At 48.3% G+C, this 23,809-nt stretch overlaps 2 protein-coding genes across 9 annotated transcripts in view; one reads left to right on the top strand and one right to left on the bottom strand.

Annotated features, from left to right (window-relative positions):
• Positions 1-17,657, bottom strand: part of VAMP7 (vesicle associated membrane protein 7) — a 23,657-nt gene extending 6,000 nt beyond the window's left edge. The window contains exons 1-5 of one of the 7 annotated variants that reach the window (XM_040614445.1): positions 15,886-15,948; positions 9,519-9,592; positions 8,672-8,830; positions 5,437-5,494; positions 4,702-4,839 (exon numbers count right to left, since the gene is read on the bottom strand). In XM_040614445.1, coding sequence (XP_040470379.1) covers positions 4,702-4,839; positions 5,437-5,494; positions 8,672-8,817 — 342 coding nt within the window. In that variant the 5' untranslated portion in view covers positions 8,818-8,830; positions 9,519-9,592; positions 15,886-15,948. The other 6 variants (XM_040614443.1, XM_040614447.1, XM_040614442.1 and 3 more) reach the window with 6 other exon arrangements.
• Positions 15,903-23,809, top strand: LOC121097434 (DNA-directed RNA polymerases I and III subunit RPAC2-like). 2 transcript variants are annotated; one of them, XM_040614450.1, is made up of 5 exons: positions 15,903-16,056; positions 20,711-20,808; positions 22,506-22,582; positions 23,188-23,270; positions 23,611-23,809. In XM_040614450.1, exons 1-5 carry the CDS (start codon positions 16,018-16,020, stop codon positions 23,656-23,658), a joined length of 345 nt encoding a protein of 114 aa, XP_040470384.1. In that variant the 5' UTR covers positions 15,903-16,017; the 3' UTR covers positions 23,659-23,809. The 2 variants fall into 2 exon arrangements, with proteins under 2 accessions (XP_040470384.1, XP_040470383.1); XM_040614449.1 differs by lacking the exons at positions 22,506-22,582; positions 23,188-23,270; positions 23,611-23,809 and adding an exon at positions 22,156-22,475 and having other exon boundaries at positions 15,969-16,056.

The raw sequence follows: 23,809 nt of genomic DNA, 5'->3' as shown, positions 1-23,809 counted from the left end.
TCTCAGCCACCTACAGATCACACATGCCCATCTGCTCCTGCGCTGCAAGAGCTGCAAGGCAGCCAGGTGCCTGCAACTCCCCAGAGTGCCCAGAAATAACAGCTCCCTTTGAAAGTCTAAGCAACTGGCAGCAAGGAACCTGTGAAATATGGTTCACTAAACGCCTGGGCTACCATCAGTGGTCCCACTCCCACACATAATTTCTGATCTATTTATGAAGGCAACGCACTTCCATGACCTTCTCTACTTATCTCTAGACCATGTCAAGAGAGCCCTGCAATTTCACAAGCATGACGCCATGCAGCCACCTCTGTAGGTGAGCACCACAGGGAGTCCCAGCAAAGATGAGGAGGGCCTGTGAACTGGAAACGCCACACCAGGAGATGCTGAAGATGGCCGGTCCCGAGTGGCCTGACTGCTCCTCCTGTAGAGGATACAAGCAGCCAGGAGGCAGTTTGCTGTGTATCACACCCACCCAGGAGGACTTCATGTGCCACCTCCTAGCTACAGTCTGGCACTTGTCGATGGCTTTGCCAATATCTAATCCCTCTGGTGTACTACAGCAGGTGGAAAAAGCACGTGTGAGATACCCCAGCACCGGGCTCAGTGTCTGTGTGGAGCAGGCCCACCTGCTAGCTCATCAGGTACCTACAGAAGCACACTCCATTGTGCGACCTCACGGAAGCAAGCCAAAAAACCATGACATGCTGCTAGCCTGTATGTCATTCCCATCATTCCTCATCCTTAATTCCCTTCAGCAGTGACAGGGAGTTCACTCAGAGACTGTTCTTCCTGGTTTGGGGATCACATGTGAACCCCTGAGGGCTGCGTGGTTGAGGCCAGTAGGGGAGGGAAGCACTAGCCAACATCTCCAGGTTAAAAGGAGTCTCACGGTGTCTGCAGAATCAAAGGAGGGAAACTGAGGTGAAGTCAGCATTGGCTAACAGAGTTCTGCTATTCCTGGACCGATTTTAAGTCGCTGCTCTCATCACAGGTCCTTTGCAGTCAAGCACTGCTCGCCACAGCTCCTCCTATCCCACTCCCTTTAAGTCACCTTCACCCAGGGAAACGGGTCTCTACAGCAAAACTCACAGATAAACCGTTGTTTTCCTCAACTTGTAGCCACTGCACGCACATCTGAAGACCTTCAGGAAGCATCTCTACCCAAATAACAGACTAAGGAGACTGAGGCCAGGACTAGGTCACGACTGCTCTACTTCAGGATCACACACGTGGCTATTTAAACCCCAGTTTCCTTCTGAGTAAGTGTTTGATTTGCAGACATTTCTGACAACACGGGAAGCAACAGTCCCTAACCCTAACAGCACCCACGTATCAATTCATAATTAACGGTTACAGCACTGAATGCAACAGCTCCTTTGAACCTTCTCCTCGGAGATAAGCTTTTTTAGGAGACTGGCATGCTATCCAAGCCGGTCACTGTTTTATCTGGAAGCGCAGCATCCCTTTTCCGTATTATCCGTGCGCTACACTGGAGTGGGAGCGTGACCTCTGAACTGCCACGTGATCTCTTCCTCCACCCTCAGCCTCACACTGGTTGAACTCCTTAAGTTACAGGAATCACCCAGGTAACAGCCCTGCTCCTGCACTGTATGTAATGTTTGATCAGCAGGGTGCTCAGCTCAGCAAGTTTTGGAGCCACTGAGGGAAGAGCTTTGTGTCATCGCTTAACTTCTATTAGCTGATGCCTGGATTCCTATCAATATGCAAGAGCGAAGGTAGGCAGCTCCTCCCCTGCTTCAGAGAAATGGAAAAGCTTGGATTTTTAGAGGAACATCAATGCCATGGCTCTGAAGACTGCCTGGCTCTCACGATAAGGCAATTCATTTAACTTACTCCAGTCGTGAACAGCTTACAATTCAATGACTCATCACTATATAATTTCAGTCTCCACATATCAAAGTGAAGAAGGAAAAATTCAGTCCTATCACACATGGGAAGTTAATCTAATTTATTGTGCACAATGCACTGGGCCGTTCTGGGCCAATGAATAATAATGCCACCGTGGTGGTGTTATTCTTTGCTTTCTATCTGCTGCATAAGCCAAAGAACAGTTTGTGCAGCAAGCTATGTGCAGCTCTCCATGCTCCAAATCACCCCGCTAGGCACCGAGGGCACCGACACAAACGGCTCCTTTCACAAACTCCAGGCAGCAACAGGGCAAGTGCAGATCTTCACCCTCACCCACCTCAGAGTCCTGGCTTCACCTCAACATGCAACTAGTGCTGCGGGAGAGCTTTATAAAGCTTGCCCGGTTTCTACACTTACAGATGAGAGAGATGCTCATGGGTCACCAGCATCGGACCTCTCCTCCTGCACCTGTAACATCACCAAACCCGGCACTAACAGTAGATCAGCAGGTTTTTCCTTCTGCAAAGCCCTTCGCAGCAAACAGCAGCAGCACTAACATGCTCACCAGCAGAGCAAATTGGGAACTTCCTACACCACATGTACAGCACCAGTTGTAGCTGCCCCAGGTACAGATTGTGTACAAGTTCTTGAAAGCCAATATTGCAAGGACATCTTATCTTTGATTGAATGGAGGGATCAAAAAAACCAGGACCAAACCCAAACCAACATGGCTCAAGTTATGAAGTTGTCTGTAGTCAATTAAGGACTCTCTTAAGAGCCTTCAACTGAAGACTCAAAACACTCTCCTTGTAGGCCGTATGCCCTGAGGCTTTGTGCACTAATAAGGCTATTGATTTTGTGAGTCACAGGGCAGTTATTCATTCCTTCTGTATTCTCCACCTGACTTCATTCATTTAATTTGACATTACATCTAGCGACAGCCCTATGCTTTCTCCAGGCCTGTTTTCTTTACAGGTGCTGGAAGTATACCGCTGCAGACCCAACACCAGGGAGAAGTGCAAACTGCAACATTCCCACTACATTGACAGCTCATATTTTAAAAGCAGCTCAATCCTACACCTAGAGCAACTGCTCTCTGCTTTTTCTCCTCCTCTCTCCCACCAAAAAAACTCAACAACCCCCACTGAAGCAGGACAGGGTGTTGTTTGCAGACCCAGGTTACACATCACATCCACGCTGCATTAAGTGCTCTGTGAAACACATCACGTTCTACAGAGGGCTGAAGGGAAATGCAAACGCTACGCTGTGCACTTAAACACCGCAGAAGCTATACCCATATACTGCTGTGAATAAAATACATTAAAAAATAAAAACTATTTCAAATCTCTCCTGTCTGGCAGCTGTGGGCTTTGCCACACCTCAAACAATACACAACAAGCAAAGCACTTTAGTGAAAATGGGATGGTAGTATCAAGGCTGTATCAGTTTCCTGTAGTAAGCAAAATAAGCACAACTTCTCTGCACTTCAGGAGGGAAGCCAACTCCAGCCCAACCTTTCCCTTTAGGAGTCCAAGAACAGGCCCAGAGTAGTCAGAATAGTGTCTTCTGAACCCTGGAAATTTCTTAAAAAGGTGATTGCCGGTGTTCTGTATGTGCCCTAACAACAGCATCCGGAACTCTGCTTTAGTTGAGCTGTCAACAGGGCCAATAAAATCAGAGAGCACAAGCCGGAACACACCCGGACAGCAGTGCCGTCCAGTTCCAGCAACGGAAAGCAACGTGCTATGCTGCCAGCGGGAAGCCTAGCACTGCCTGCTCCCTTCGCACACGGCAGGAGAGGGGTGCCACAAGATACCTTACACTGCCAGCAGCTCCCCGACAGCGGCTGAGCTTGCAGCACCGCACCCTACGTGCCAAGGCTCTCTTCTCTGTCTACAGCCCTTCACATGCTGTTGTTCAGTGCCTGCACAGACCCCATTGACATGGGCTTAATTTTCCTTCCAGACTGGAATCACACTAGTGGAGCAACTCATCTTGCAAAGACTACAGTGCCTGCAGTCCCTAGACTTGGAATTTGGCATCATCCTAAACATCACTACAGCTTCAGCTGAAAAGCTCAAGTTGAGGATGAAACAAATATTCCCCTCACTTTTTTAACACCCTCACTTTTAATTTTGAGGTTGGAAGGGTCCAAGGCAAACGTCAACTCAGAGAATGTAGGACCTTTCACAAGTCATTTATGCTGCTCTTTAACCTCCTACCCATCTGGGGAATGGAAATCCTTGGAGGTTCTGTGCAAGCTAGCTGGAGAGTCTACCACGGTTCTGTATACAGCACCTGACTGTAGTCCAAGCCCAGTTTTCTTTCCCCCTGGAAAGGATGCAGTACCCTAAGCAAATACCCTGTCACACTCCAGAACTGTGCCACTGAAATTAGCATGAAGTAAATGGGAGACAAGTGAGAGGCAGTCAGGGACTAACAGATACTCAAGTTCTAAAGTTTAGCTTAACAGAAATGGAATAACAAGCATTGTTACAAGTCTTGCTCTCTGTGACAGTGATGTTAGCTTGCACTGAATGGTCAGCTGGAACTAGGTTTGACATTTCAAACGTTACCATCAAGATCTAGCCTCCGGGGCAGCTACCTGGTACAGACAGTTAATGCATCATTATTAACCCCTACCCATTTTTAATCACCTAACTAGTGAAGCAACCCAGCTGCAGGGTAAGCATGGGGAGAAGAGCCAACTCCCTTGGCTTTATACCCAGACTCAGCACAGTGCTTCAGTTCCGAGTAAGAAAATACAAGGAGAATTTCTGGGGAGAAGTTTGGTTTCTTAGGGAAACCTCATTTAGCAACAGATCTCACCAGCTGTGCAGCTAAGACGCTTGAGAACTCGCTGTTCATTGCATAGGGAAGGGCTGTCTGTGCTCTTGAGCCATATGTGGTCTGGAACCTCTTCTTGATCTCATTCAGGAAGTTGAAGGCTCTGGATCGTTCAAAGTCCTGGAGGGAAGAGAGTAGACCACGTCCAGAGCTGTGTCAAGTCACAAATAATGAAGTGTGCAGGGCACACAGCCAGCTGTAGTGAAACTAATTATCAGTTCTTAACAGGCATGCTGCTCGTAACGCTATGGGATTTGACTGGTTATCCTGGGGTTTGAAGAGCAGCCAGATTTCAGTCTCAGCTTCCTGGACATTGCTCAGCAGCAGACTTTACTGGGGAATCCATAATTCTAATTCTGTGCCTAGTACCTATTCCCAACACTTCCAGAATCCAGGAGTATTACGCATATATTTCACTGACAATTACAGGCTATCCTCTACATCTAGACTCTACTGGACTGGGGCTGCTAAGACAGAAGCTATGCAAAACCAAGAACTTAACCTCAAAACTAACTATTCACATGCATCTGAGTCCCAGGCTTAGACTTCAAAGCTGTAACTGATGTGAATGAACAGAAGCAGTGGCTCCAATAAGGAAAAAAAAGCACCTCAGCTTAGCACTCGGTATTGATTTTCTTTAACATACAGATACAAAAAAAAAAAAGCCAAAACCTGCAAAGAGCCTGTCTGTGCAATAGCTGCGACCAAAATACTTACGTCATCTGTGATGCAGAGGTATATAATCCTGTCTTGGCAGATGTAATGAAACAGATAACTGCAGAGAAGAAAACAACACAAAAAAAGTCATTTGGAGCTGCCGAAGGACTAATCTTCTAGAAGACACTAGTGCCTGTGGGGCCTTCAAGGGCTGGAGGAGGAGAAGAGCAAATTCCAGTTACTCTACAGGAACTCAGAGATGCCAACTTTGTTCAGGGAAGTGTTTCCATTCCTACAAGCTACCCCAAATTAGAGACCACATGTTAAGGAATCACCGGCCTCACGTGCTTCACAGCACTCCACGCTCAGCAATAACTTTGTGGGACATTTAGTTACCAAACACCTTCAGTTCCACATTCTTCCAGCTACTTACTTGTAAAAACAAAACCTTGACAAAATACCCAGGAGCAAGATTTATGTCTAATCCTAATCAATGTGCATACAAGCACCCATGCACTAGTTCACATGTGACAAGAGCTGCAGTTAATTAACGACACTGCTTTAGTGGGCCTCACCAGTACAGCGACTTGCTTCTTTAGCCTTGTTTCTATGACTGCTGGGTTGCCCTACCTTTGGTTTTTGTCACAAAGGCTAACAGACAAAAGCAACCACAGCAGAAAATGAATTAGATAGAACAATAATCAGGCTAAACAGGCCTGAACCATGTGGCTAGGTTAACTATTCATATACAGACGCCTTTGGTGGTGCTGTGCAAACACAGGCATTAGTTAAATGCAACCCTTAGTACCCTAAAAAAGTGCAAAACAGTTCAAAGCAATACTTTCCTATTTCCTATTAAAATTAAACCAAGCTGTTATTTTAGGCCCACCAGAAAAAAAACACACCTTAGTTCGTACACACCTAAACCCAAACCAGAACTGATCAGAGCATTCTAGTCAAACCCACTGGCTTTAGCTGTGGCTTTTTTATTAAATTGCCCCCTCACTACCATTTGATGCTCCACTACATGATGTATTTTTCTGACCAGTACAGCAGGACAAAATAGGAACAGAGTTGCAAAAAGGCCACATGAACACTACTTTTTTTAAAAAAAATAAATTAAATTTTAATTAAAAACTCTGTGTATCCTTTCACTTTGACATTTGCGTATTCCCATCCTCAGTAAGCATGTGGACCCTCTTACAAACACCAGAATAAAAGCAAGCTAATGCATGTACTGCACAGCTCAGTGCACAATGCATGTACAGCTCTAAGGGCACAGCTCAGTAGCTTTCAGACTCAGGTTTTGTATTATATAAGTAAGATAACATCAAAATAAGCTTTAGGCATGGGCTAGAAGTATAGTTTACTGCCCTGCAGGTCTGTTCTCATAAAAAAAATAAAAATCCCTGCACATCCATAACTATTGCCTCTCCTTCCTGGAGGGAGAGAGATAAAGCTTGTCTGGTACTACCTTGTAGGCTCCCCAGCAACTCGTAGAAGAATCTTAACAGCAGAGACAGAATAACCCCAAGAACTCCTGACGCTAGAGGGCTGGTTTTCCTTGGAGATTATATGAAAGACACAGAAGTTCTTCTTAAAAACAAAAATAACTCATTAAATGCATTTAAGAAGTTCAAACAAAGTTAAAAAATTCAAGTTCTTTCCTGTTTCAGAAGGAGAATTGATCCCAGACAGGCAGATTACAGGGCAATTTTCTAGCCTACAAGCTGGGACTCTGGCAAGGTAGAAGGATCCCTGAAACCCTACAGAGGGGAAGAATGACAACTCCTTGTGCTCACTCAGCTTCACAGTTTCACATTCTGCCCAGTTATCATGGTCAAGGGAGAGAAAAAAAAAACCTAAAAGGAAAAAGAAAAAAAAGAGAAAGAGGCTATTCTACAGCACTACAAACCAAAAACCTTGGAGGAAGACAATCCCCCCAAACAGACGGCTAGGATCAATTCCTTCTCCTTTCCTAGAGGGAAGGCAAGGTTGACAGATTCTGACCAAAGAGGCAGTTGTCAAAAGCCAATATAAGACTTGTCAGAAGAAACTAACTTTAGCAGAGGAGACACTGATGGTGGCTCAGTGCCCAGAGCTGCTAAATGGCAGCTGTGCTTCAATAGCACAACGCAAACCAGAACCACCAAACTGCAGTGATGTTAAATCCTCATTAAGGAAACAGTCAGTAACGAGCAAGAGATTATACACTTTGCAGCATGCTTTGCAAATGTAAATGCATTAGTTACTTAGCTCTCAGTGCTCCCCAAAGAACAAATCAGTCTCTATCACAATTCAAGTTTTCATCGAGAAAAGTGCACTACAGTACTCCTAAAACTCAACTCTATCGTTGGCTGAACAGCACACAAGGCAAAGTTACATCAAAAGAAAATAACTGTACCTTAAAATTACAGTAGAGAAAAAAAAAGACTCAGCATCCAAAGTATGTTAGACCACAGGGCAGGCAGCTTCCTCAGGAAACTCTGCCCCAGGGACTTTTAGTGCTCTTAAGCCAGGGAGAGACATGAGAAGATACCCCAATTCTTATCTCTTGAATCCTCAGGCAGCCAAAAGAGGTTTCACACAACAGCTTGGGCAACACTGAGAATCCTGCCCCGCTGCCAATTCCAAAAAATAAAAAAAAGAAGCTGAAGTAGGATCTAATGCTTCTAAATCCGCTTTCTCCACAGATCTTTAGTTTGCCCACCAGCACACTGACTTATCTACTCTGCATGTGCAACACATCGGCATAGTCTCAGGTGATGTTACATCTACTCCCTCTGTTCTATCAACATTAACCAAGCATTGCTCAGACATCTCTACAAGCCTGGGAAAAATCCTTCTGTCCCAGAGGCTGATTTATGGTAGCTCAGGATGACTCTACAACTTACCTTAAAGCAACAAGGATCAACAAGTGATCTGAGAAGGGTGACATTTTTATGTGAAGCCATGTTTAAGCCTCAGAAAAGCCAACAAACGACTCCACAAGCCAAATACCAAAGTCTCTAACAGTTTGACATCCACAGCTGAGTACCCTCTAACTCACTCTGGAGTTGCATAACAGAAAACTTCATTTCCTATCAACTGCCTTGGTACTTATTGCTTAAGCCAAATTCAAATCTTGGTTATGCCGTGAAGTTCTGAGAAACAAAAAGTAGCTGTTGAGCTGACTGCACATTCAATCAGCATACTAACACATCCAAATATGAATTTGGCTATGCCCCATTTATCCCTGTCCTCGTGCATGTTCACTACTCTCTTCTTCCATTCCCAGAAGACAAGCATTACTCACTTCCCATGTGAATAGGTCAGTTTGTTGTTTTCAGATGGTATTTTTGCCAGGATCTGCTCTGTCACCTCCAGGAAGTTTCCTCCACACCAGGCATGTTTGGCAAGGATGGTTGTGCCCCTCGCCACAACAGCGAACAGGATAGCCATGACTTCACACTACCTGCAAACAAGAACACTGCAAGAATTAGATTCACGTTATTTGGCAGAGAAAGTATCATGATCTTAACCATATTCTCTCAGCCCTCAACATAATGGGAGGGAGGTATAAGCTTGTTTAATACTTCAACAGGATACCATTATCAGAAAGCTGCACGTATTTCCCCTTTTAGGCTCTGTTCAGAACACCAACAAGGCTACAATAACCTCTAGAAGAAGGTTTTTCTATTTACAACTGCATGGTGTCCCACAGTCAGCGATCCCATAATGAATTCTGCCTACCTTGTTTCCACCTAGATTTCTATCTATTAGTACATATTTTTGCTCTTCAACTGACCCTTCCATTTTTTCTTGCTTGCTATTGAAAAAACTGCCAGTGGCGAGCAAGCTCCAGTTCAGAGAGGAAGTAACTGGCAGCTATGTTAGCAGCAGCTCATGGTACAGATCAAGTCCACCCTCCCTGACACATGACTGGTTAGGGTTAAAGCCTTGGCTTTCAAACTGAAGAAGAAAAACTACCAGTTGCTTAGAGTCACGCCATACACATCCCCTTGTAATGGTCTACTTAATGGTCACTAAGTGTATATTGTCCTGAGGCTCCTGTAAACGCATGGAATTGGCACTTCTCGGAGAGACGGCACATTTGCAAACTGATTATCCTCAGTTATCCTCATTTCTACAAGCCAACATACCAGCATAAATATCAAACTGGACAGCTTACAGTGTGCGACTGGTTGAGGGCCAGACTTCTGTGGAGTCTCCAGAGCTGGAAAAACACACATGCTATCATATAAAGGGACACACTTAATCAGATCAAGTATCATTAGATTAATCTACTGATGGACCTAAGATTTAACATATGAAACCACAGGTCAGACACAGCTGTGACATCTGCTCGGCTGAGCCGGTCCATCTATAAGCCTCTTTTCTGCTTAGGAAAGGCTTAGGAAGACTTTTTGACCCTGCAAACCCTCAAAATCTTATTTTTCACTTTGCACTTTGACTGCCCACATACTGCCCGCTTTGATTTGTGTTTAGAAACAGCTGCATTCTGGCTGGAAAGAGCAGAGGCCTATTTCAATGCCACCAAGTAGCTTGGAGACCTCTCTAGGAATAGGTACAACAGCAGAGCGGCTGCAGTTCCACCTCAGGACCTGGAGACCACAGGCAGAAAGACCAAACACTGGTGTGCCCAGCCAGACTTCCCACCCCTCTGGCACCCACTGGAGTGACCTACTGACCTCTTCTGTGGCAGGGATCGGTCCTACCCAGCACCGTGCAGACAGATCTGCCCCAAGAGCTCACACTCTCACGTGAACCGATGCACCCGTGGAAGAGGTGGGGGAGGAATGCAGAAATGCAGAGCTGTTAACGAGGCTGTGAAGTTGAGATACAATCCCTATCCCAGTGCATCGGGGCTCGCTCTGTCAGTCGGAGCTTGGTGCTGGCCAAGCCTGCCTCTGTCAGGCAGGTAATTTCCCAAACCTCCCACAGGTTTAAGAGCTCAACATTGGAGGGCAAAAGGAAACAAACTTGTGGATTCATTCCACAAGCGAATAGACTCCACAGCTAAGCCACAACCACCTGGAAGCACTAGGGTATTCAGAGCCAGCACAGCTCAAGGGAACAGAAGGCAAAGGATGAGTTTGAGAAGGGCCACAGCAAGCAAAGTGGGAAGCTGAACAGTAAAACGTCTCCAAGGACACTGTTTTGGAGCACAGCACCTAGCCAAGCGCACTCTAGAAAACCCGAAAGGGTTCATAGTGCCACTACAGAGGAAGAGAGAATACACCAGACAAAGCCTCACACCACTCAGATGCAAGTTCCCAGATCAGCTGTTTCCCTTTTCATGACTTGTAACACAACAAAGGGCATCAGTAACTGGAAGAGGGGAGGAAGCACCAGAGCACTCAGCAGCAGCTCCCCAAACAGATTTGCTGCTTTCACTTCCTCCGGGCCTAAAGCTGGTGCTCCAACCCCTACCTGCGCCCTTTCACGGGCCCTACCACGGGCATGGGGGAAGCCCCTTGTGCTGCTGTGCACAGCTTGCTTCTTGTTTACCTCATCTCAGAGCAAGATCTGTTTTCAGAACAAAGGCAACTTGTTGCATTTACGGGCTGCTCTCTTTCAGATGACATCTTCCCCTGTCCTCACTCACTGCGTCCCAGTATCCACGCCCCCGCTTGCTTCCCACCTACCACTCCCACCCAGGCACCAACCTCATCCAAGACCAGGCTCAGGGATTGAAACAACATGATTTACAGCAGACAGGCTTGCACAAAACCTTAGGAAGGAGGAAGGTGAAGAGTGCCCACACCAGCAGACCCTCTTTCACTACTGGTGAAGGAAGTGGGGTTTGCACAGCTGTTCCCCTCCCTTCCAGACTGTAGCAAGCAAGCAAGCTCCAACTCATTAAAAAATGTCAGAAGAACGGTGACAAACAGCTAGGTTTGTGTTTTGTTTCCTCCCACAGTCACAGGTGCGCCAGCTTGCAGGTTCACAACTGCCTTCTAAGGAGCCTGTCAGCGTTACAGAGAATCCCCCAAATTCTTAGATATAAAAGAGGAAATTATCTTTAAATAAAGAATAGGCTTATTATGGTCAATTAAGCAGTCAGTGTCCACCTGAAGATGACCATGGAAGTTACAGAACATGGAAGAGAAAGGCTAAGTTTTTCCCCTTACATACTTTCTAAGGAAACTCCTCAGCACAAAGATACCCAAGGAGAAGGAATATAAAGCACAGAAGAAAGTCATGACTACCCACTATCTGCAATACAAAAATGAAAAGCAAGTTCAAAACCAGCTTCCAGCAGAAGGAAGTAGTTCTTCACACAATGCATCCTCTGAAGCTCATTCCTGCATGTTATCATGGAGAAAAAAGTTCACAGGAGTTCAGAAAGTTTATAGAGGAAAAGAATGACTATAAAACAAATACCACCCAAGCAGCCATTCACTGGAGCCTAAGAGTTTATGAGGAGTTTCTTCTATTCTTCCACTCTTCCCTAGACATCCCACCAGTCACCACGCAGCCAGGCCCACCTCCAGTCCCACTCAGTATATCCGCTCATAACACTGAGAATCACTCACTCCACAGAAGCTCAGGGTATTTTTTTTTTCCAGGGAGAAATACTATGAAGATCAAGTAGAATCTTCAAGCAGCAAACCAGGTGGCCCACCAAGTCAGATCCATGGTCCAGCCCCAGTCAAGGTTGTAACTCTCACAGCCCTTGGGCTTTAAGGACGCTCTTGCTCTCACACCATTCTTCTCATACAGGAACAAGGAAGTTATACAAAGTCCTGTGAAGTTCTAGGGCTCTCAATTTAGAGAAAATGCCTTAAAAGAGCTTAAAATGCACTTCCAAGGCATTGTATCATCTCTTCTAACACTTGAACTACCAAGACATCACATGACAAGCACAGAGCCAAGTAATTTGCAAAGCCTCTTAGAAGCATGACCACAACCTTTTCCTTCTAGCACCACTGAAACAGAACCAGCCTGCCAGATCACATCTCACCAACTCTTAGAGCTTCCTCGCAACAGAAAGCTCAGAATTCCTTCCAGAAAGCTGTACTGCAAGAGCTCACAGACCGATCAACCTGCAGCACTGAGCTCTCTGACATCCTGCCACAGAAGACTGAAGCAGCCAACCTAGCAGTTCAGTAGATTTGTTTTCTTTTTTTTAAGCCAGCATTATATTTCTGTATCAACCACATGTTGAATTGCATTACAGCAGGAAAAGCAGTCATAGATTCCAGTGATATTTTGCTGCTGCCTCTGACCTTAGAAAGCTACCATAAGCTCTTCACAGCACTGTTCTACAGACACTGAGGGTCACAGAGCAAGCCTCTAGTGCTCCAAGTCAAGACTCACCTACCTCTAGTTAAACACGAGTAAATTACTAATCATAATCCCCACTCCACAGACCTGAAGAGACCAAAAGCTTTAGCCTGATGCTCACAGCATCATTCGTTTAAGATCAGAGCATTTGGACTTGGCACTGAGAAGAAGTAGAGATTACTCCGAGCTGAAACATAGACAAATAAGCAACTCCTTGGAACCTTCCTGCAGGAAATACTACCTCCACCTGAAGATTACGTTAACAGAAAGGAAGCCAAGCGCAAAACCAGACCCAACACGTTTACAATGAAGATGAAACGCAAAACTAAACCTTGGATAACTCAGGTTAAATGCTTATCACACCAGATACAAGGGTAGCCACACAGCTGATATTGAATGTCATAAGAAGAAATTATTAACTGCCGCACAACCGTTCCTAGTTTCTCCTGATCAAAGAGATAGCAGCTCACTCCTGTCTGATGAGGCCACAGAGGGAACAGAAAAGTAATACCTGTGGCCAACGTATTCAACTGTGTAGTCCTTCACAAGTGATTCTCTACAAGCTTAGACTCATCTCCTTTCCTACACCTGAGCTTTGACTAATTTAGCCAGAAGATGCAAGCTACACAAACTGTGCTTTATTCTGTTTTCTACTCACTCGACTCCTGCTCCCTTTAGGTGCTACCAACCCTAGTTTTCCTAACAACAAGGAACTGCTGAGCAGCACAAGTGAAAGAATTTGTGAACAGTTAGCAACAGCGCACTGATCTGCAACAATACTAACTAACCCAAGAGGAATTTATTACAGAATCATGTCCCTTCAGATCCACCAAGACACAGTCATCTGCAGTGCTCCGGCCAGCAACTGAACCAGAACCATGTCAGTGCATGGCACAGCACTAGGTCACAGAGAGGAATAAACAAACACAACTAAGCCTCTTGAGCCAATCAGGTGACTGTCAAGTATCAAGAAACCAATCTCTCCATGTTGCAGTCACTCAATGCACAGGGTCAATATAAAGGAGCAGCTGTAAAAGAAAAAAGTCACAAACCCTCTCCCCACATACACACTGCAAGAGATCAGCAGCCTGCAAGGCAGTGAGCAACTAAGCTCAGAACTACAAAGCCCACACGAGCAAAGAGGCACCTTAATTCCCAGAGCAGAACAACTCCAGGCTCAGACTGAGGATTACAAAGTGGTTTAGACAACTTCTAAAAATCTCTGCTCTTTTCATATTGTGTATTTGCAGAACTCACAGAGGTGAGGTGACAGTTCCATAATATCACAAGTAAGGTGACGCTTGCTGACACTGTAGGATCCCACTCTTTGTGACAGCAAGGAGAGATCAACTCAATTCACAGTCCTCAGCCTTACTCAGGAGGCAGCAGCCATGTACTGCGGCATGACACCTGCCCCAGCTTCGAGCAGAATGTTCACCTGTTTTGCTTCATTTTGTCCAAGAAGCGTATCTCTCTCTATAAGCAGCATCTCATGCAGCCCTGTAAAACTCACTTATCACTTTTGTTAGTAATACAAATCTATCAAACTGCTACATAACATCTCTCCTCAGAAGTTACAAGAGTCAGGAATTGAATTTATTAAAATCAACCCTTTTGTATAACCTAGAAATTACAACTATTTTCTGTCTAAACTTACAAAATTGAATGGCTGGAAGGAACTAAGACTAAGCCTTCCTAAAAGAAAAACTCAAGAGATATCAGGTAGGCCTTGCATGGAAAGGCTCCAAATCAGAAGGGAAAGGGGGAAAAGGCTGCATTCCTCAGCCACCCAGAAAACACCACGGATCCAAAGAGCTCCTGCAGCAGTGCCAGAAGCATCTGGCAACTAACGGACATAAAGCACAAAGGTGAGCCGAGCATTGGATTTCTATCACGACGACTATTTACTCATTGCAAGTCATGCTGCAAAATGCACCATGCTGCTGTCTATAAGGCCCCTCATAGTATTTAAGAGAAGGGCACAGAAAAAACTGCAGCATCTCAAAGAACGTCAGAAGCTAAGGTTCAGTCTTCAATGTGATGTTTAAAACTTCAGTAGGGGTGATTTATTATTTTCAAGTGAGACGCAGAACCACCTGTTTGTTGCTCTGACTTCACTGGAGATCTAGAATAAACTATCAGATGGTAGTTAAGACAGCTGGGGCAAGAAGCAAACACAGAGAACTATGCCCATCCTCTATCAGTAGCACTGCCCTCAGCAGCCAAGGGATTCTTCTCGACCAGAAGATTCACAGCCTCAGCGCCAACAAGCGACGGAGGTTACTGCTTGTATTTCCAGAAACGCTCTGCACAGAAAGCAAGGGGCATCGCATTACTACATAAAACCGAAAGAAGTGTAGATGTTGCAACCCTGCAGGTTTCAAACTGCCTGACTGCAATAAGACCGTTTAAGTACGGTGACTTCAGCAGAAAGTAGCCCAGGCTTCCCTTTAACTTTTCCTTGGCATCGGCAAATTATTATTTCTTTAAAGGATATTGCAGCGTTAAGCCTTGTAGTGTATTTCTTCATTTTAAGCCTGAGAAGCACGACATTGATGCACCAGCTTCACAGAAGTTCAGCTTCCTCTCTGCCTGCGTAGCCTACTTCAGGTACCCCTGCTTCACTGTTATGGAAACAAACTGTTAGAGAAGATGAACCCAGCTTCTCTGCCAGGCCCATCAGCTTCTCTGGCCGGCGGTGTGGCGTGGTTTAGGAAAGGGCTAAAGGAACCGAATATAACTATGGGGTAAGCAGCTCTCCTGAGCGGTAACGCGTACCCCCCCAAGGCATGCCTAGCTACAGCGTCCCCCCGCACCCCCCCGCAAGCGCGGCTGTGGTTGTTTATCACCGGCCGCTCTCCCCAGCCCGCACACGCCTCCGCTCCCAGCCGCACCAGCAGCGCGACGCTGCGGGGCCCAGCGCAGCAGCAGCGGCAGCCCCCCGCAACCACGGAGCCAGCCCCGCGCTCCCCCCCCTCCGCTGACACCGAGCCAGGCCCTGCACCCCCGGCCCGAGCAGCGCTTCTCCCGCCTGCCGGGAGGCCCCGCCGATGCCCGGCCCCCCCTCACCGCAACGGCTCCGGGCCTTACGGGCCCAGCCACTCAGTCCGGCCCCGCCGCGGCCTGCCGTCCCGGGGGGCGCCGGCGACAGAGTCGCTCGCTTGAGGGCAACCGGATGCTGTCCTGAGGGGCCCGACCCACGGCCCCGCCGCCGCTCACCGGCCGTCGCGGCAGGAGGGAGCGCTCGCAGGCCGCCGCGCTCGTTAACGGGCCCCGGCCCCGGGCCGCCGCGACGCGCTTCCGGAAGGGGGGGGCGCCGCGGGGGCCGCTGGGAGCCGCAGTCCGGCGGCCATGGCGGAGGACGGCGAGAGGAAGGCCGCGCTGGAGACGGTGAGGGAGAGCGGCCGCTCGGCGGCGGGGGACGGGGCAGGGCTCGGCGCTGCGTTCCTCTGGCAGCGGGAACCGCGGCCTCGCCGGTGCTTCGCGGGCCCGGCTCAGCGGCGGGGCTCCCTCAGCGCGGGCCCGCGCTGAGGGAGCCCCGCCGCTGAGCCGGGCCCGCGCTGAGGGAGCCCCGCGTCAGGATAAATCGTGACAGCGACGATAGATCCGAGGGAAAGCCGCCTCCGCAGGGCGCCCTCGGCCGCATCCCCGGGCTGCTGCTTCGTCCTGGCAGCGGGAAGCGGCAAACAGCCCTTCGGAGACCGGCCCGGGTCTGCGGCCCGCTTGCCCTCTCACATCCCGGCCTGAATCCCCCTCAGTGCCACCCCTCAGCCCTGCCCGGCTTGTTTCAACCCGTAAACCCTCCTGGTTTTACCTAGCATGGGGCGGCTGCTCCGTTCCAGTGTCTGTGAACGGCAGAGGGAGAAAGAAGCTGAGGAAAGCGTGTAGTGTTTCCTGAAATGGGAGGGACAGAGAGGAATACACCTTTTGTTTGAATTTCTTGAAGTTTGGGTGATTGAGAAGCAGCTAGAGGTCAGGACTGGCTAGAACAGAAGCAGCTAGAGGTCAGGACTAACCTGTTTTAAAGCTAGTCATGTTTTCTAAAAGAAGCCTCGTTTTTTAAAGATTTGATTTCTCAGCACTGTGTAACATCAGGCCTTGGGTGGCTTTGCACGTTGGCCGCAGGGCCCGGCAGCATGCCTCGCCTCCTCTCTTCCACCCATTTCAGGTTGCTGAGCCCCGTGACAGGAGTTTATGGACCCTCTTTCCATCTCCAGTCCCCGTTGCAGACAGCAGAAGGCACTAGATGGCACTGGACTTCACGCTAACGGGGTTGTAGGCTCCCAGCTGGCAGTTACACCAAGTCACAGTGACAGGGAGAGCTGATCCAGTGCTCTGTGCACCTGTCTGTCAGTGGGAAACGGGGAAAGCTGAGCACCAGGACAGCCTTACAGGAGAAACAAGTAGGTTCTGTAAGTTGCCTGGTTTTAAAAGCTGTTTTTGGGGAGAGCTTAATACAGCAGTTTTCCATAGCCTCTCAGTCTGCAGCCCCCAAATTTTTGTGATGGTGCAGCTGACCCTGGAGCCTCTTACCAATAGTCTGTCTTCTGGTCATTACCTTTCTCGGGCCCTGTAGAGCCATATTCTTCTCCCCAGTTGTGCAGGCCACAGGCTGAAAGTCACAATTGCGCCAGGAAGTCCAATTCTAATCCTGCAAGTCTGATGTGATGAATGAAATTGATCTTTGAAGAGATGCCATTAGGAGAGAAGCCCTTGGCAACAAACCAGCAGATTCCTCCATGAGGAATGCAGGACAGTACAGAAAACAGGAGGATGTGTAGAAAGCGATACTGGCTCATGAAGACCAGCAAAGGACCATATATTCTGACACACAAGACAAGTTATAAACTGCAATGAGTGAAGGAAGAAGCGAGTTGTAGGACTGCTCCCCACCCACTTAATGTCTAGCTGATCCCATCTATCTCGGCGCTGTGCTAATGTATCCGCCACAGCACTACCTCGGCACCAAATACAACATTAAATAATTCATCATCGTAAATCACAGCCCCTCTAAGCAGGAGAGCTTCTGGATGATGTGAGAATGCAGCGTTTAGGCTTGTATAGCCAGTAGAGGAGGAGGGTGTCTAATGCTTGGGTGGCCAGGTTGCAGGGGCTGTATCCTGACTTTGCTGAGAGGGTGTACCCCAGATAGGCACCTTGCCTGAGACTGCTTTCCCAAAGTGGTGGGGGCCTGAGGGGACCTCTGGGGATCACCCAGTCCAACCCCTTGTTAAAGCAGATTTTCCTAGAGCTGGTTGCACAGAATCGCATCCGGGCAGGTTGTGAATGTCTCCAGAGAAGGAGACTCCACAGCCTCTCTGGGCAGCCTGTGCCCATGCTCTGTCACCCTCAGAGTACAGTTTTTCATCATATTCAGATGGAACTTCCTTCTGTTGCAGTTTGTGCCCATTGCCCCTTGTCCTGTCACTTGGTGCTACTGAAAAGAGGCTTTTCCATTTCTGTTGTCTCTGAGGGAGTCAAGTGAATTTGAACAATCCTAAAGCTTCCTTGAGATCCCATCAGCTTTTCCTTCTGCCTCTACCATAATGCAAGAACAATGACAGTTTGGTAAAGAGACTAGCAAATCAGCGTGTAACCAAGGAAGAAAAACTCCAGATGAGCAGAGTTACCTACTCCATGGCATCGGGGCTTTTTTTACAAGTTGGTTTACAAGGACAAGTTTTCTTGTGATTAATAGTTTGATACCTGGACACCTCTTAGATGAGACTCAAAAACACTCTGAGAAATCTCAACCTTCTGCCTCAGGGCAGGGACTTGATAGCTGCAGGGACCAGAGAAAAATCTGTCCTCCAGGGCAATGTGTCGGTTTTCCTCAGAAGCATCAGACAGCATCTGTGCCAGAGGCGACATACCTAACTAGGTGGGCCAACGCTTTCATGAGAAGCAGCAAACTTACGGTCCTGCTGAGATCCAGAATTGTACCTGAGGACTCTGCACAGGAAAGAGGAGAGAGAAATTGAGTCTGTGAAGCAGCCAAGTTCAGCGCAATGTGTTCCTTATGGCTGCGTGAAAAGGCTGTGCTCTGGTTTTCATCTGCCAGAGCAATGCACTGGGTACTTAGGCTGTGCTAAGGTGGCAGGGACAGCTTAAATTCACTGAGTTGCTGCTCTGAGGCACTTGGTGTAGCCCCACGAACTGGCCCAGCCACCATGCATGCCAGAGATGCATCCTCTCCTTTCCTTCCTATGCGTTCATGTTCCTCCAGCTCTGGGAAGGAACCCAAACTCAGTGCAACTCCCAGCACCGTGTGTTAAACTCCCAGTTATCCTATTTTTCAAATAATTTTTATGCAGCATTTGTAACTCAGCTGTAAATACTGCTTTCTGTCTGGAAAAGCACCTCTTTGCTCCCATGTGTGCAGAGCCACACCCGAGCTAAGGTGTAACTCCTGTTGTGTGATGAAATTGGAAGAATGTCAGTCCCAAAGAACAGAGCTGTGCCTGTCTCGGGGTGGGGGGGGGGGGGGCGGTGGTGGTGGTGGTGGTGGTGGGGTGGGTGGCACTTGGGGTTTTGGCACTTCTAACCCTGTGACTGGGCGCCTCCTGAGTTAGTTTGCTCTTGTCTGAGCCTGTAGTCTTTGGAAAAAACAAGCACTCAAGTTATGATTGATGCTAATAATTTTAGTAAATACTTCCTTGCAAGGCCTCATGGTAGGGGAGACTGAGGCCAGTCGCTGCTTCTGGGAAGATGGAGGATGGTGCTGGATCTGGCAAGCAGGAGAGCAGGCAGGGTGTCCCATCCATGCCCCTGGCTGCCTGAGTGACCTGTGTCAAATCACACATTTTTGTTCGACAGCAAGGGCAGGTGGTTTTGGCACTCACTGCCTCATTTTAATGACCAGTTATACTCACCTCTTCGGTTGTGGATTGCGAGATGCTGGGAGGTGAGCGAGACCCTGTCAGTCCAACATCCCTGTTGTTGATGTGATGTTGCTGCATCGTACCTACCCTCCTGCAGTTGCTGGTGCACAGGGAGCCTGCTCTTGAATTGTGCTGCAGGTCTGCGTGATCTCTTCATCTGTGTTTCCTTTCCGAACTGCTGAGTAAATTCCCTGTGGAGGCCGTACCTGTAGAAGGAGGAACAGGACTGCTAGGAGAGTATTACTACCCAAGGGAAACGTGAGGGGTCATAAAACCCCTGGAGCGGTTGAGGATTTGGCCACGAGCAGGATGTGAAGAAATCAGCACTCAGCCCAGCTCCTCACTTAACCTTGAAACCTCTCTCTGCTGCTGAGAGGAAGCAGTTGGGGGCTGTCTGGGCACATCAGGCTCCACAGTGGCTATGCTGAGCCTGGGGAAAGGTCAGGCTCAGCAGCCCTCTGACAGCTAAGCGATTAGTTAGGTGACTTGGGTTTGGAGGGGATCCCAAACCAGGCTTCTCAGGAAGCGTTAGCTGGTAGAGCTCTTTCTGGGTGCCTGAGCAAAAGCAGCAGGAGGATCAGGAGCTGGCTGCTACTGCTGCCGGGTTCATTACACGTGGGGCTCAGCAGCCCAAGGCTTGCTGGTGGGCTCCCCAGGCTCATCCTAAGCATGTGAATCTGGGCTTGCAGCTCCTTTTGGTTTCAAGGTGGGATAAGATTTCCCTGCTGACAGGCAGCATTCCTCCCTGGGAAGTTTCTGACTGTCCCCTGTCATTCCTATCTAGTCAAGGGCTGGTGGTGGGACCTGGGGTAACATCAATCTGAACAGTCATTCCCAGCTTCCTTGCACTATGGGTCCTGAAGCTGCAGTTTTCTTTGGGCTCCTCTTCTCTCCTGTGAAGAGGAAGGACACACAGGCACTTTGACGACCAGGGAGAGGTTTCACTGAGGTCTGTGATGTTGCAGTTTTCCCTCATCTGCAAAGGTGCTCTTGGTCACACTGCAGCACCTGAGACATGAGCCACAGAGGTGGCCCAGCTAGACCTACAAGCCCTCCCAGTTACTGTGGTGAAGCCGAGCACAGTAGCTTATTCTTCACCCTAGGGCTGGTGTTTGTTACCTCAGAGAGCCTTACAGCATTTCTTCTTTCCCCATTTGTGGCAGGTCCAGGCAGATGGGACAGATGGAAACTGCGTCACGTTTGTGTTGCACGATGAGGACCACACACTTGGCAACTCCCTCCGATACATGGTCATGAAGAAGTGAGTAGAGCCTGTCTGGTACCTGGCATTACTGCGGGTACCTGTCTCCCACTCTGGCTTTCTTCTTACTGATCTGCATCTCAGTTGTTGCTGGGACAAGGCAAATAATCAGAAACCAACTCTGTGTATGCCTGTTAGAGGTGCCAGAACCTCCTTACCTACTACCTCTCTTCAAGGATTACCTTTTTCTCTGTGCTGCTTGTTAGCATTGGGACCCTGAGTGCACTAATAGGCCTTAATAGGCCTGACCAACCATACCTGGGACCTCCACCCACACTCTGCCCATGGGCCCAGGAGCCCCATTTAAGCTCAGCTCAGGGCTTTCAATCCCTCCTGGGCAATGTTGTAGGAGTATGGGCCTCCAGCTCAGCCTGTACTGGGCTATGAATTCTGTTCACCTGCATGCTGACCCAGGGACTGAATTCCTGACCTGATATCAGCCCTTCCTCATCACTGTATACCTATTTGGTGCTCGCTGGGTGGTGTCTGACCCTCATTACCCTCACCTGACCTGACGCTGACCTGCAGATTGACTTGCTGGCCTGACCTTGGGCCTGCTTCATCCCCACAAACCTGCCTGGTGATCCAGACCCTTGGCTGACCCTAGCTACCACCTTTGCACCTACCCTGCTCCCTTGCTTGAGTGCTGTGGGACAGAGCTAGCCTAGTAAGGCCTGTGCCTTCCTGGCCATCTTATTGTTCGTTGCTCCCAGCTCCCCATCCCTTAGGGAACAGCCAGCCCTCATTGCTCCTTGATGGCTAATTGTGGAGGAAAATTAGTGTCTGACATGTGAAAGGCTTCTGAATATCTTACTTGGCCCTGGGTAAAATGATGCACGACTCCATGTAAGTACATGTGGTCAGGCAGTATCTGTGTCCTCTTCTGGGACAAGTGCTGTCAGAAAAGAGAGTAGGAACAGCCAGTATCAAGCAAATTGATCATCTTTCACACTTGCATGGAGATGCAGGAATTGGTGCTGGGAATTAATTATCTTGCTGCCCCCATCAAAATATACAAATATGTTCACCCTGGTTGCCCAGTTTTATCGAGCTGAGCAGCACTGAGGGTTTGTGAAGATCTGCTGGTAAGCCTCAGAAAAATTACAGCAGGCAATTCAATGCATCATCTCAAATGACAGTTGCATTGCAAATGTCATGTGAATTCCTCTGATAAATCATCATGATGAGAAAAGCAGCAAGCTTCTTGCAAGGAGCTGTTCTTTCTGCTGGGTGTACAAGTGTTCTACCAGCCACCTCAGCTTATGAAGGCAGGTGCCATGCAGGCCACAAGCCATCTTGGTAAATCCTTGCAGTGCCCTAGACCCATCAGCCTCTTTTGTCCAGCAGGACTGCAACAGGTTTGCATACAGTGAGGTTTCCAAGCATCCTGGATCCCTGGTTTGAACTTGGCAGGCTTCCCTGTGGACTGCTGGTGCTGCCGAGATGGTGCCTACGATCGTGCCAGCCATGTCCTTCCCCTGCAAAGCTCCAGCTGCAGCTCCAGGACAGATGGGGGTGTGTGAATAAGGTTACACAGGTAGTTTCCCTTCAGCATATCCCTCCCATAAGACCCTCAGCTATTTTAGAAACACCCTGAGCCCCAGCAGGTCTGGGGTGGCCTGAGCATCTGACTTGCCAGAGGTTTGCTGCGGACTGGCCTGGGTTTCACGGTTTCTCTTTTCTTTCCCTTCCTGCAGCCCTGATGTGGAGTTCTGTGGCTATTGCATCACACACCCCTCAGAAAGCAAGATCAACTTTCGGATCCAGACCAGAGGTATGGGCGTGGACATTTCTTTTGTGTCTGGGGCCACCTTTCTTTTGTCGAATTCCCCCTGCTCATGTCAGGTTTCCGCTACAAGTAATTTAAATAAAGAAAAGCACTTTTCTCTCTCTTCTGTGCTAGCTGCCTGCAACTGCTATGGCCCGTGCTCAGCTGGAAAGGCTGCTCTGAGCCATTATAAATGATTCTACGATTCTGCTACAGCTCTTCTGTTTCCCAAGTGTAGGGCTGAGCCAGCTGAGGCCTGAGGAGCCCACAGCCTTGCCTAGTCACGAGGTGTCTGGGTTGGCTGGCAGCACACACCAAACTGTAGTGCTGGGGTAGAGTAGGTCTGCTACTCAGTGTCAGAGGTGATGGGAGCTCCATCTGTGCCTAAATCAGCACAGGAATCGGAAAGCAAAGCCAAAGTGGCTGACATATAGCTGCAATGAGATAACTTGTTTCTGCTTTTCCTTATTGGTTGTCTTGCAGCTTTGGTCATCAGGCTGGTAACAGGCCATGCTGCCTCAGAGTGGCAAGGGAGAGGGCTACCAACCCCCTTTGAAAGGGTTTTTTTGCAAGTCACCTCCCATTTCACTAATGCATCTTCTTTCCTGAAGGAGCCCTTCCTGCTGTCGAGCCATTCCGGAAAGGGCTGAATGACCTGATGAGTGTTTGCCAACATGTGCTCAACACCTTTGAGGTGAGACTATTCCTGAAAAGCTCAGGGGCCTTTTCTCTCTTGGTCTCAGAGGTGAGAGAAATGGGCTGAAACCTGTGCTAAAGGCACCTTTGACAAGAAAAAACTGATAGTTTTTTCAGACATTTCTCTGCCTGACCTGCAGCATGGCCTGGCTTTCTTTCCCTTGGAGTGCCTGTAGAGCTCAGTAACTTCTGAAGGTACCTGAAGCTCTGTCAGAGCTTCTCAGGTCCCTCAGTCTCTCCAGGCACCAGACAGAGAAGTCACAGTGCAGACCAGGGTGGCGGTATATGTGTCACTCAGATATATGCTGTTAACGTTTCTCCTTTGTTCTTGTTTGCAGAGGAGCATGAAGGAATACAGGGCCCAGAGGGATGAAGAGATGCAGTAGTATTTGGGGATGGCAGTCCCCATGGTTGTGTGTAATGTCTCTGTTGAATTCCCCGTGTCAAGCGTTTCTGTTTGTGTGGTGTTTTTTATGACTGCTTTGATGCAAACCTGTATTTTCTCTAATAATAAAGTTCATGAAGTTTGGTGCCGCA

Source organism: Falco naumanni, chromosome 14, assembly GCF_017639655.2.
Source record: "Falco naumanni isolate bFalNau1 chromosome 14, bFalNau1.pat, whole genome shotgun sequence".
NCBI lineage: Eukaryota > Metazoa > Chordata > Aves > Falconiformes > Falconidae > Falco > Falco naumanni.
Note: the sequence above shows the minus strand (reverse complement) of the source record. Positions and strands in the feature narration are given on the sequence as shown.

What these genes read in the sequence shown, in the direction of transcription:
- LOC121097434 (XM_040614449.1), top strand. Translation starts at nt 16,018, where the DNA reads ATGGCGGAGGACGGCGAGAGGAAGGCCGCGCTGGAGACG. An exon ending in GGAAGGCCGCGCTGGAGACG is followed by an intron (nt 16,057 to 20,710) that starts GTGAGGGAGAGC and finishes CATTTGTGGCAG; the next exon opens with GTCCAGGCAGATGGGACAGA. An exon ending in CGATACATGGTCATGAAGAA is followed by an intron (nt 20,809 to 22,155) that starts GTGAGTAGAGCC and finishes TTTGTCCAGCAG; the next exon opens with GACTGCAACAGGTTTGCATA.